The sequence below is a fragment of the Perissodus microlepis genome, chromosome 1, assembly GCF_051167445.1.
Source record: "Perissodus microlepis isolate ML-2025 ecotype Zambia chromosome 1, ASM5116744v1, whole genome shotgun sequence".
Classification (NCBI taxonomy): domain Eukaryota; kingdom Metazoa; phylum Chordata; class Actinopteri; order Cichliformes; family Cichlidae; genus Perissodus; species Perissodus microlepis.
In genome coordinates, this window is record NC_140461.1 from 2348163 (window position 1) to 2360873 (window position 12711).

General features: G+C 46.9%; 1 protein-coding gene and 1 long non-coding RNA gene across 3 annotated transcripts; one reads left to right on the forward strand and one right to left on the reverse strand.

Moving 5' to 3' along the window:
• The first annotated feature begins 192 nt into the window (after positions 1 to 192).
• gpn1 (GPN-loop GTPase 1) lies at positions 193 to 6806 on the forward strand. Of its 2 annotated transcripts, none has more exons than XM_084926318.1 (13): positions 193 to 408; positions 846 to 939; positions 1169 to 1275; positions 1363 to 1400; positions 2374 to 2452; positions 2530 to 2624; positions 3041 to 3086; positions 3179 to 3325; positions 3550 to 3632; positions 5945 to 5984; positions 6061 to 6151; positions 6231 to 6332; positions 6442 to 6806. In XM_084926318.1, exons 1-13 carry the CDS (start codon positions 244 to 246, stop codon positions 6546 to 6548), a joined length of 1194 nt encoding a protein of 397 aa, XP_084782444.1. In that variant the 5' UTR covers positions 193 to 243; the 3' UTR covers positions 6549 to 6806. The 2 variants fall into 2 exon arrangements, with proteins under 2 accessions (XP_084782444.1, XP_084782452.1); XM_084926326.1 differs by having other exon boundaries at positions 194 to 408; positions 6234 to 6332.
• On the reverse strand, positions 5869 to 12361 carry LOC146393100 (uncharacterized). The gene is made up of 3 exons (XR_014800086.1): positions 11143 to 12361; positions 9379 to 10322; positions 5869 to 7977 (listed from the first exon to the last, which is right to left on the reverse strand). It is a non-coding gene; the product is annotated as an uncharacterized LOC146393100 (long non-coding RNA).
• Positions 12362 to 12711: the final 350 nt, after the last annotated feature.

The window sequence follows — 12711 nt, forward strand, 5'->3', positions numbered from 1 at the left end:
ATTAAAATAAAATACCTATTTTTTTAAGACTCGTGAACAGTAGAAATATTTTACTCTCTGCAGTCATGTGTTTTTTATTTATATTAATTTATCTGTAAAATATTCTAATAAAGTTTCCTTGTGTTTTCATCATGGTTTATTAAACTGCTGCCTTCTGGCTTTCGTTTTGAACACCGCGTTTCCATTTTACGACAGCGGCTGCGTGTGGACGGCAGCCGGTTACTATAATATCCCTCCAGCATCATGGCAGCGGCGGATTGTCCCGGCACTGATGCGGCTTTCCCGGAGACCCGGGGTAGTTCGGCGACGGCAGGTGGCAGCGGGGTCCCGGGAGCTGCTGCCGGGGACAAACCCGTGTGTCTCATCGTGCTCGGCATGGCGGGCTCCGGGAAAACCACCTTCGTCCAGGTGAGTCCCGGTCCCTTAGCGGCTAACGCAGCTAGCCGCATGAGTTAGCTTCTTCAGAGAGACCGAAAGGTAAATAAACGAGCAGCGACAGGTACCGGTGTGTGAGCAGGTTTACATCAGAGGAGGAGGAAGAGCTTTTTTTATTATTTAATTTCAGCTTAAACTCAGGTACCAACCAGCTTTCTGTGGCACACCGAGGACCACACGAAGCCCCCAAACCGCGCACAAACCCATTAGCATCAAATAAAATCAGTTTGATTTCAGTCAGGTAGGAGAGGCAGCAGAAGGTTAGTTATCCTACAACAGCCTTTAATAAAATAACTTAGAGAAAGCTTCCCTCCTCTTCCTCAGAACATTTCCTCCATATGATGTTTGTCTGCCTGTTGTGAAGTGAGCCGCAGTCACGAGTAATCTGAGTACTTTTCTGTTTCCTGCAGAGGCTGACGGCTCACCTGCATTCCCTCAAAGCTCCTCCATATGTCATCAACCTGGACCCCGCCGTCCACGAGGTCCCTTTCCCTGCAAACATCGGTAAGGATCCATCTGTTTGCTGGACGCTACTCATTTAAACCAAACTGAACTTAAAACTTGATGTGCATGCTGGATTTGCAGACGTGCATTTAATATTTGCATTACACATCACAGCAAAAGCAAATAAACCTTCACGTGTTTTTGTGACTCAAATGGAGCCGGAAAGACTTTTAGCTCCACGTCATCTTCAGCGTCTGTTAGTTTTCTCTGTCTGTCCTCCTGCTTTCAGACATCAGGGACACGGTGAACTACAAGGAGGTGATGAAGCAGTACGGCCTCGGACCCAACGGCGGCATCGTGACGTCACTCAACCTGTTCGCCACCCGTTTTGATCAGGTGACTCACAAATCTCAACATCTCGCGGTACGAATGTTCACACCAGACAAACAGTTCGGATGCTGACTTTGTGTTTGTTTTCTTCAGGTGATGCAGTTCATCGAGAAGAAGCGACAGAATCACCGGTCAGTATGTAGCTGCTTATTTGCAGCTAGATGCAGTTAAATGTTTTAAGGATTGTGAGGGACGCCAGCGGCATCCTGTGTGTGGTTGTGATGCACAACACTCCAAAATATTAAAGGAACACCTTAAAGCACAGCAGATCTCACTGAGGGTAATAGGTTAGGGATAATGGAAATTGAAATGATGCGCCTACACAGGGCTAGATTCAAAGACACCCCAAAATCAAAGTAAAAAAATCGATGCAGGCCCGTTTTGTTCAGATTTCGTTGCAGGAGTTCAGAAATGATTCTCGGGAGTTTGAATCCCCCCACGTGTTTGTATGAATGCCTGACGGCGCCGGGGTGATGTCCTGATGAGAAACGTAACATCGCAGAGGAGTTCTAGTGATTTAGGTCGGGCGATGCGGGGCAGTGCATGGATCAGTTCCTTCATCCTCTACGGACGGCCTGCATAGTCTCGAGATAAGAGGCTGCACCAGCATAGGCTCCGACAACGACCCCCGTCTGTGTCTGATTGGTTGGACATTCGCAGCAGTGTCTCAGTGGAGGCCTCTTTGTAGTTCTGGTCGTGCTCATCCTGTTCCTCCTGTTACTAGGAGTGCTGCCCTCCTAGAGTAACAGCCTGTCTCCTGGAATCTCCTCCATGCTCTTGAGACTTTGCTGGGAGACACGCCAAACCTTCAATAGCACTTATGGATGTGCCATCCTGCAGGAGTTGGACTATCTGTGTAAAGATGTGCAGGTCGGGCCTGATGCTGACCATAGCCAAATGCAAAAATCCTGAAAAACAGGGGAAAAATGTCCTCCAGTAAAACCAGTCCTGTTCAGGGTTGTCTCAGTGTTGTTTCACCTGTTGTTCATTTCATTCACAGCGAAGCAGCTGATCCCGATTAAAGTTTCCTTTAATGTTTTTGAGCAGCGTATAAACATCATACTGAACAACAGCATGAATGAGCAGGTGTCTCTCTGGCTCCAGGTACGTCCTGATTGACACTCCAGGTCAGATCGAAGTCTTCACCTGGTCGGCGTCTGGAACCATCATCACCGAAGCTCTGGTGGGTCTGCTCGTCTGCTTTTATGTCTAAGTTATGAATAAAGACGAGTCGTTTAGAGCGTCTGCGTGCGTTTGTAGGCGTCATCCTTCCCCTGTGTGGTGATCTACGTCATGGACACGTCCCGCAGCGTCAACCCCGTCACCTTCATGTCCAACATGCTGTACGCCTGCAGGTACCGAACACCAACCACATCAGATTCATTTTAATGTTTTCTGTGAGACGTGATGACTCTGAGGTCTGATTTACAGCAGCTGCTCGTCCCGTTAGTCTCTCACCTTGGAGTCGGACTCCAGCTCCACTTTCTAAGACCGCCGCTGGTCACCATAGTTCTGGTAGCAGCAAATGGGCGTGTTCTCCCCCATCTCCAGTCCAAGTCGGTGGAGCTGGAGTCCAACTGCAGGCTGCAGAGATACTTCAGAAGCCCCCGATCATCCTGCCGTTTGGGATACACGACAACTTTCAAAATAAGAGCCAGGGGATTGTGGAGGCCTTGTTCTTTCCTGAAATGAGTCACTAAATATACCTGAGCATCCCATCAGGACAGTCAGCAGAGTTTTTGTTTGAGTCCTCTGATTCTTTGTGTTTTAGTATCCTCTACAAGACGAAGCTGCCCTTCATCGTGGTCATGAACAAGGTGAGGACACTCGGCGTGCTGCCGGCTCATTGCTGATCTTGTTGTTTCTGTCGTTTGATGACGGGGTTTCCTCTCGTGGTTTTCTTTTTCAGACCGACATCATTGACCACAGCTTTGCGGTGGAGTGGATGCAGGACTTTGAGGCTTTCCAGGACGCTTTGAACCAGGAAACCTCGTACGTGAGCAACCTGACGCGCTCCATGAGCCTCGTGCTGGACGAGTTCTACACCAACCTGAGGGTGAGAGGGACCGCCGAAAAACTGGACCCTTAGCAAATCCTTAAACCCCAAAGTTTTAACTTTGTGTGACGCACACAGGGAGAGGCTATGCTGGCGGTTTACCTGCTTACAGGGTTTTAAATAGACTGTATGTAAAGGATGGATGTAGCCACACTATCTCACGCACTGATGGGTCAAAGCAAGTTAGAGAAAAGGATAAAGCGATAAAGTCTCTGCACCTGCAGGTGGTGGGCGTGTCTGCGGTGACAGGAAGTGGATTAGACGAGCTGTTTGTGCAGGTGGAGGATGCGGCCAAGGAGTACGAGAGGTGAGTCAGACACACTGGTGATAAGATGTATGATCATTAGCATGAGGAGTTCCCAGTGAGCTGATCTGACTCTATACAGCTGTTTTAAAACATTCAGGCACTTTTTGACCAGAGGGAAAAAACACGAAGTTATCTTTGTTTGCTCAAAGCGTCAGAATAAAACCTCAAACCTGACATGATTTAAGTAGTTAAACAACAACAACACTGAATGAAACTTTTCTAAATATGAACATGTGTAAAATCTTTGTTTGTTTGTTTTTTAGCATTTTAGCCACATGTGACCATTTTTGTGAAGTTCTCCTCCAACAGTAGCAAACTTGATTAGGAAACTGGTGGCTAGCAGCTATGTTGGGTCTGTCTAGCACAGGCCCACCGCTGGAACGAGACAATTTAACTACACAGCAAAAGCATTGAACACCAAGTAGGCAAAGTTCTTCGTGTTACTCATGCAGAGACCTGCCTGGAGCCAAGTGTCGTTCCACCCACTTGACCTCCGTCAGACTCTCAGCCAGGTTCCCCATAGCACTCCTTTTATTGAGCTCACATGAATATGCATAGGTTCATTAACATATGACGTCTACATACACACAGAGTACTGTGTGTGTGTGTGTGTGTGTGCCACTCCCCAAAGCTGGTGCCAGGAGTCTAGCACTCCATCTAAACAAAAGGCACTTAGCCTAAAACTGACATAGCTACGTTTATCCTACCATAAAACAATAAGAGCAGGTACGACCTCTCCCGCGCTCCCAGGATGTGGGTGTGAATGCCAGAACACTCTGGAATGCACACCAAGCCTTTGCAGACTATTAAGGATCAAACCTCTACCAACATGACATTGATTATACAACTCTAAGCATATATGAGTAGATATTTCTAAGCACAAATGACAATCAACAATACAAATCTAACAAGCTACACCTGTATCGTGAGGCCACACCCGTCATATTGAAAACTTTAATAATAATGGATTGCATTTATATAGTGCTTTTCAAGGCACCCAAAGCGCTTTACAATTCCACTATTCATTCACTCTCACATTCACACACTGGTGGAGGCAGCTACAGTTGTAGCCACAGCTGCTCTGGGGCAGACTGACGATGGCGAGGCTGCCATATCGCGCCATCGGCCCCTCTGGCCAACACCAGCAGGCGGCAGATGAAGTGTCTTGCCCAAGGACACAACGACCAGGACAGAGAGCCCGGGGATCGAACCGGCGACCTTCCGGTTCCCAACCCCCTGAGCCACTGTCACCCTTTAAGCTTTAATACAGTTTTAATAGGAGAGTTATAAAAACATTTGAGCTTTGGTCCTCATAAAGCTGAGAGGTTTTTAATTTGTATTTTATTTTTTACCTGAAGTGTTTTTTGAAGTCCTATAAGTTATGACTCTATTAAAGATAAAGAATAGTAAAGAGATTAAATGTCCTTTGTGTCTGCAATATGAGGACGCTGCGTGTGGTGTCAGCCACTAGAGGGCACCAAATACCTATAAATAATCCCAGAAAGTTGATTCTGGGAAACGTAGTTTTTACAAGGCCTTTCAAAGGTTTGCTGCAGTTTTGTAAAGTCATATGTGTGACTTTAAAGCCTCCCAGAAACTGTACAGAAAGGCATAAACTTAAATCACACTTTTGTATGAATTAGTTTATTTTGATGTTTTTTTGCATGTTGTGCACAAAAATATTTAGTTTTGTTTTTCGTGCAGTTTAGGAAAATTAGTGTCTCAAAAATTAAACTATGAAGACACTCAGAATAGATTCTCTGTAGTTGGAAAGTATGTTGCGCAACTTTTTGCATTTAAAGTTTTGAGGGATAAACCTAGAAATATTTTGTGGGCGACTGTGGTTCAGGGGGTTGGGAAGCTCATCTTGTAACCAGTTCGATCCACAGCTCTGTCTGTCCTGGTCGTTGTGTCCTTGGGCAAGACACTTCTGCACTACAGCAGGTAAAAATATAAAGATAAGCTGTAGCGGACTTGGTTCTGTGGTGCGCTTTAAAGGGTTAATCAGCGATTTCCTGACCTGGATGACTGAGCGTGCATCACGAAACCATAAATAATGACTTTGAATTAATGACCACAGGACTCTGTTTGCTGCAGTATCCATATAACCACATAAGCAGTATACAGTCTGTAAATCATGACTGGTGTGGTGGTTAGCAACAGTAACAGTTACTTTATTTAACTCAAAAATAAAAACTAGACTTTTGAGTCGTGGAGCTCGACGCTGAGCGTTGGGTTCTTTCTTTTTTTTTTTTTTTCATGGAGGAAACAAATTGTTGTGACGAACTGAAGTCTTCCTCCTGCTTCCTCAGGGACTACCGACCCGAGTACGAACGACTCCGCAAACAGCTGGTGAGTGCTTTGTTTTGTTTCTCCCTGTTGCTCCGCCCTCACGTCTTCCTGTCTAAACCGACTTCCTGTCCTGCAGACCGACGCTCAGAGCAAGAAGCAGCAGGAGCAGCTCGAGCGGCTCCGGAAGGACCTGGGAGCCGTCGACATGAGGAACACGCCGTCCACAGGTAGAGCCGGCGCTATGAAGCTAAACTGTTATTATGCTACGTTTTTGTAGTTCTAACTGACCGATTGACTTCCTGCCAGCAGATGAAGCCGACATCGCCGGGCCCAGTGACCTCATTATGACACGCGGTAATCCTGACGAGGAGGCGGTGGACAGCGACACAGACGACATCGACCACGCCGGTGAGGAAAGAGTCTCGCTTGTCGATTGGCGTGGATTAAGCTTCCTGATTTTCTTAGAAGCCTGAAATTATTTCATAAACATTCGGACGTATGATGTTTGGTTTTTCAGTGACGGAGGAGAGCAAGGAGACCGAAGCCTTCGGAAACTTCCTGAAGGAGAGGATGGAAGTGGTTCAGGTCCGAAACAGGAAGTGTATGATACCCGAGGATCCCTGACCTCAGAGGTTTCCCTCTGCAGGACACAGACTATTACCTGGAGCAGATCTTCCACTGCTGACGCACCTCGTCACAGGTTCAGACACGACGAAGCGAGGGCTGAACTTCCTGTATGATCAGGTGACCTGATTGGCTGCTCCTTCCCAAAAAGAGAGAGAGAACTATATTTTATCTTCTGTTCCATTACTGTTGGCTTTGTTTGTGAAAGTACTGAAAGGATTTATGACATGTAAAATAAAATGAGCTCTGATATCAGGACTGGTTTTAAGCCTTCGACTCGACCTCGTGATTCCAGAAGCTCCGTCTTTATTCAGACGTCAGGAAACAAACTCCACGTTTACGGAACAATAACAGGTCACTGAGTGCCGATTGACCGATAATGATGTAAACCGGCCGAAGTCTGCCGTGTTTCTCTCAGACACTTTCTACACTGGAGTCCGTGAGCTCCTAAACAAAGACGGCTATAAAGCGTCCAGGTTCTTTGAAATGTTCTCAGAGAACATAGACGATGTTCTTGTGATGGTCACAAATGTCCAGAGAAATAACGGAGAACTGCACTTCCTGAGACGGGCACCATCAAGGGAGGACGTCCTGTCCTAAACCGACCAGTCGGCACGCATTAGCAGGATGCTAGTGTTTAGTGGGCAAAATGAGCTCTGTGAGAAACTAAAGGACAGACGAGTCAAACTAAAGTACGATGTCGGCTGTTTGTCTTAAATAAATGATGGGATGACATGTGGCTGCAGGAGGCTGTGGTTCAGTGTGCCCCATCACACCTCCTGCCCCAGGCTTCATGGTGGGAACCATGCATGTAGAGACCATCGTTCACCTTTTCTGTGTGGCACAAAGACAAGGTCTCAAATTTGGACTCATCAGACCAAAGCACAGGTGTGCACTGGTCTCATGTCCACTCCTTGTGTTTCTTGGCCCAAACAAATCTCTTCTGCTTGCTGCTTTTCCTTTGTCCTGACCATAAAGACCTGATTCACACAGTCTCCTCTGAACAGCTGATGCAGAGATGTCTGGCTCTGATCTGAGCTGCTGTTACCTTGCCATTTCTGAGGCTGGTGACTCTGATGAATTTATCCTCAGCAGCAGAGGTGACTCTTGGTCTTCCTTTCCTCATGGGAGCCAGTTTCCTCGTAGAGCTTGATGATTTTTGGGACTGCACTTGGGGACACATTCAGAGGTTTTCAGGACTGACTGACCTTCAGTTCTTAAAGTGATGATCCCGATGAGCTCTGCGTCAGCTGATGGAGAATCCAAACGGTGCTGATTCAAACAGCATTGAAGACTTCGCCATGATGACCCGTGGTACCGCTCCAGCGTGAAACCGCGTCATTTCCTCCATCAGCGGGTCAGGATTCTGCTTCACGTTTCATTGTGATTTTGTGAAAGTGTCTCAGGGCAAGCATGCTCATAGAGTCGCCTGCAAAGCAAAAACAAACGTTAGTGTCAAAGGTCAAAAGGGCCTTAATCTGACAGCACGGTTGTGGTTATCGATGACATCATTCCACAGCAGGACATTTCAACGCTCACCGTTTTTGCTTTGCGTCTGGTAAACAGCTGGTAACCACCAGATGTGGATTTCAGCCGTGGATTCTTTTCTGCTTTTTACTGTTCAGGAAGACTTAAATTCTGTTTAATTTATTAAGAGGTGCTGAAAAGTGTGCAAAGGTTTTTCCTCTGGAGGAGACGGCATGTTCCCAACAAACTGTGTTTGTAAAATAAAGGATGTGAAAGGATGAATGGAGGAAAGAAAACCTCCCACTTGACAGCAGTTCTCTGGTGTTTCTGGAGGTACTGGATTGTGTGTTGTGTATGTGCTTGTCTTCATTCATGTCTGAGCTCTGTGAATGGTTTCAGGTCGTCCGCCCGCCGACCATCTGCCACCAAGCTGCCAACACGCCGCTCGCTTCTGTCGCCTACGCGCTCGTTGAAATCCGGCAGCGTGGTCGGACTGAAGAGCGTCTGACTCATCTCTCCACTCACTTCAGCTTTCAAAAGGACAAAGCACGAAGCCACAGAGAAGACGGCACGCCTGCACGAAACACTGACAGCTTCAAACAAGTTTAGCTTGTGTTCTTTCAGCTCGGCGATGCCGTTCACTCCAACACACAGATATGAGGCGCTCGTGTTCAGAGTGTGGGCCTGAATCTGTCAGGTTTTCATGTAAACCTGGAAAGTTAAGTTAGTTACTCATTTAAAACTTTGTCTAACGTGGATAACCAGCTGATGGCAGGTGTGTCGGTAACTGCGAGTGTTCAGAAGTATGTGGACAGATAATGAGACTGAAGGGGACTCGCTGTGAGGTCACCAAGAGCTAAAAATTCATTTTAAAACTTTAAAAATCACAAACCCTGCTGCAACCAGTTTCATCTTCACCGAGCTTCACCTGCCTGCACAATACAGACTGTATATAAAAGATGGACACTGCCTCTGTTACCCATGGGTTCTGAAGATGCAAAGTTAGCATTTTGGTCAGAGTCATGCTAGTTTTTGGGGGGGCTACTGTCACCAGGTGGAAGTAATTTTAGTGTTTCACCCCATGGATGTTATATCAAACTTTGGGACACTAAAAAAAATAGATTGTTTTATAAACCATATGTTATTTTTCTTTGATTTTATTTATCAGATGTTTAAACTGGGTCATTTTCAGTTTCATGAAAAATAAAAATAAACTGCTGCAGGAACATTTGGAGAGTGGAATCTTGGAGAGCACGCACACATTCACCAATCTGCAAAAACACTACATCTAGACTTGAATATGTCATCGTGTGCACAATACCATCAAAATAACCTGGAGAAGTCTCTGTGTGCAGGAACAAACCTGTGATCTTCAGACCCTCAGACAGCAAAGCATTAAGCACAGGCGTGATTCTGTGATGGAGATCAGTCCATGCACCTCCAGGACTCGCTGCCTGTCACGACCCGTCTGATGAAAAGCTCTGTTATCAGATCGGGTCTTAAGGAGCCAGAGCTGGGAAATCCAGGGCAGCAAGAAGTTAGGGGTGCCAGAGGGGATCGGTAGGGTTCCCGGGGTTAGGAGAATGTCAGGTGAGTGCTGTGTGGAAGGTGAAGGTGATTGGATGATGCAGAGGTCGATGTACTGCCACGCCTCAAACTGCTCCTGAACTACGACTGAGGTTAAGAAGAGAGGGAGGCTGGAGCAGGCCTGGCAGTGACGTCCACACCTGCAGGTTAAAGGTCAATCATGCAGAGAGGAAGCGCCGTCTTCTCTGCGCGACTGAGGCAACGTGAGAAACCGATCTGAGGTCAGATGGACCCATAGGTGAAATTCTTTTGGAAAACATTGACTCCTCCGGGCTAAAGAGGAGAGGGATGCTCTGAGGAGCACCATGAGACGTGTGCCACGCTGTTCCTTTATATTATATATATAAGAGAAGGCAAACATGTCTGCAGCTGATGTCTCCGTGTGTGTCTCACCTGCAGCAGAGACCAAAGGCAGAATCTGAGGATTTGATTTTAGTCTGAAAATTCCCTCAAACTGTGAAAAATGATCCGACACAAAGTGAAAGTCACGGCGGTGAACTCAGGTGAATTTCTGGAAGTCTCGTCCTGCAGCGTTTACTCGCCTCCGCTGATATTCAGCCCACGCTGCTCTCTCTCCTCAGCCTGAAGCTCGCCCCTCCCTCACTCTCCTCCTCCTCTTCCTCAGTGGGCTGCGGTCACGATGCCTCGCCGACACATCGCTCCAGCTCGTTTCATTCAGGGCCGAGCGAGTGTTTCGTGGCACAAAGAAATCATCGGTGCCTGTCGATGAATTTAACACATTTGTTTAATCTGAATCCTGCAGCATTCCAAACTTTATTCAAAAACACAGCAGCAGCTTAGACCCACACCCACACCCCACAGTCAGACAAACCTACAGTCTGTCATCAGCTGAATTTTTCTGAGTTTCAATCGGTCACATGGTGATCATGTGTAAGTGCTGAGGAGTTCTCATGCATTATGAGACAGTGGCAGAGACTGTATATAAAAGATGGTCAGCCACTGTGACGTCACCTCATCCCATTGTGAAGCGTTTTGACCAAAATACTTTTAAAACTGATTGTGAGAAACTGAAGGATGCTGATGAGCCTGAATTATTCTTATTTTCTGACTGTAGTGGAGCCAAAATTACTTTCATGTTTTATTCAATAAGGCTTGAAACCAGCGACTGAGATCATCATTTTCTCATAGTCAGACTTGTAGCCAGAGCTGGTCTGTGTTCTCGCCACACTCTTCCACTGGAGATTTCAATTTGGCTGTGGGCATGTGTACTGGCGACCTGTGCAGGTTGTACTTCGCCCAGTGAAGCCTTCAGGGCCCCGCCTCCTCCACACAGTGAACACCCCACTGTACCACAAGCAGCTGCTCAGCAGGGACTCAGTATCAGTACCTTTGTCCAACCCTCTAAATCTAACCTTACACAAACGTTTTCTCAACGTTACTCTGAGCTCAACCTAACCTGATTAAAACCTTAATCTTACTCTAACATGACCCTTACCTAATTCTAATGTTTGTGTAATACTGCAGGTTATGTCCTCACAGCACGAGTAAAAGATGCGCTAATGTGTTTGTCCAGTCTCACCTGAGCTGCATGACGCATCCACTTTACTTTCTTGCTTTTACTCAGTCCCATTATGATGACATCACTCCGAATCCATTTCATTGCAATGACCTCATTGTTGGTGACATCGTCTTACGGCCTCAGAGGTGATGTCACCTCTTCCAGTTATTCTGCTGCTGTTTGTCCTCAAAAGCATCCTGCAGAACTGGCCAGAGCCCCGCCTCCTCTGTTCCCATCACATCTATTCTGTTCTATTCTGTTCTATTGTATTCTGTTCTATTCTATTCTATTCTATTCTATTGCACTGCTGCAAACAGCCTCATTTCTGTTCTGCAGCAACACCTTAGTGCTCAAATAAAAGCGCAATGTGTTATTGTTTCTGCTGAATCCATAACCCGATTTTACATCAGACACACACACACACACACACACACACACACACACACACACACACACACACACACACACACACACACACACAGAAGGTGTGGCTCTGAGCACTCTCAGCTGATTGGCTGCAGATGACATCATCAGTTGGGATGTGGAGGTTTCTCCTTCTCCTTGTTGCTGCAGCCTCTGGCTCACCTTGTCTCCACACACACATACACACACACTGCAGATGCATTACATCATCTGGTTCAGAGTTGGGGGCAGCTCGTGAGAACATTATGTTCTGCTGCAGTGCATCATGGGAGCTGGAGTTCAGTCATTCAGTGGTCACTCCCAGGTCATTTTCTGTGTTTTATTGAACCACTCTCATGTGACTAAGATTAAGAGATTAGATTAGTAACCTCGCCCACGGTTTTTGGGCTCTTTAGTCTTTATTCAGACAGGACAGCGGAGCGCGCTCGGGGGAAGACACAGTAAATGCCCTCAGGAATCAAACTTGGCTTCTGTAGAGCGTTTGGGTCACATGCTCCACCCTGTTCGTGATGCTGGCGTCACTCTTGACTGACGCTGGGTCCGTTTATGCGTTTCTTTTCTGCGTTTGTCTTTGCCCGTCGGGAACCCATGGATATTTTTGGATGCTTGGGAATTCTCAGTGTGACGTTGAGAATTCCCAAGCATCCAAAATCATCCAAAAGCATCTCAATACACGCACTACTGGTAAAGCAGTGTCCCCTAGTGGTGAAAGTTTAACTCTGCTTCTGCAGCGGGTAGCTGCTAAAATGACCTTTAAAAGCTGACGGTGCAGTTTACGCTCCTGCGCTTCTGCTGCTCGCCTGCTATCCACGAATATTTCCATCTGAAGCAGGTGCTTTCCTGCCGCGTGCCACATGTCTGTGTGAAATATCCTCACGTGCCTCCCCCCCAAATTGCACCTTGTTCGGACTTGGCCCAAAGCATGACTGATCGATCAGAACTGTCTGCAGCCTAATCGATGCTGAAAGCGGTTCGAGACGTGGATGTGCGAGCTGTCTTCTCTGGACTCCATCGCTGTGGGTTTGTCCTGCGAGCGGAGAGCGGCAGACTGTTTGGCTGCGAAGCTCGGTGACAGATGGAGGCGTTGAGCTCAAGCACAGATTTGTGTTTGTGTGCCGAGGATGAGTAACGCTTCTTTGTCAGCCGGTAAATTTAGCGCTGACATTT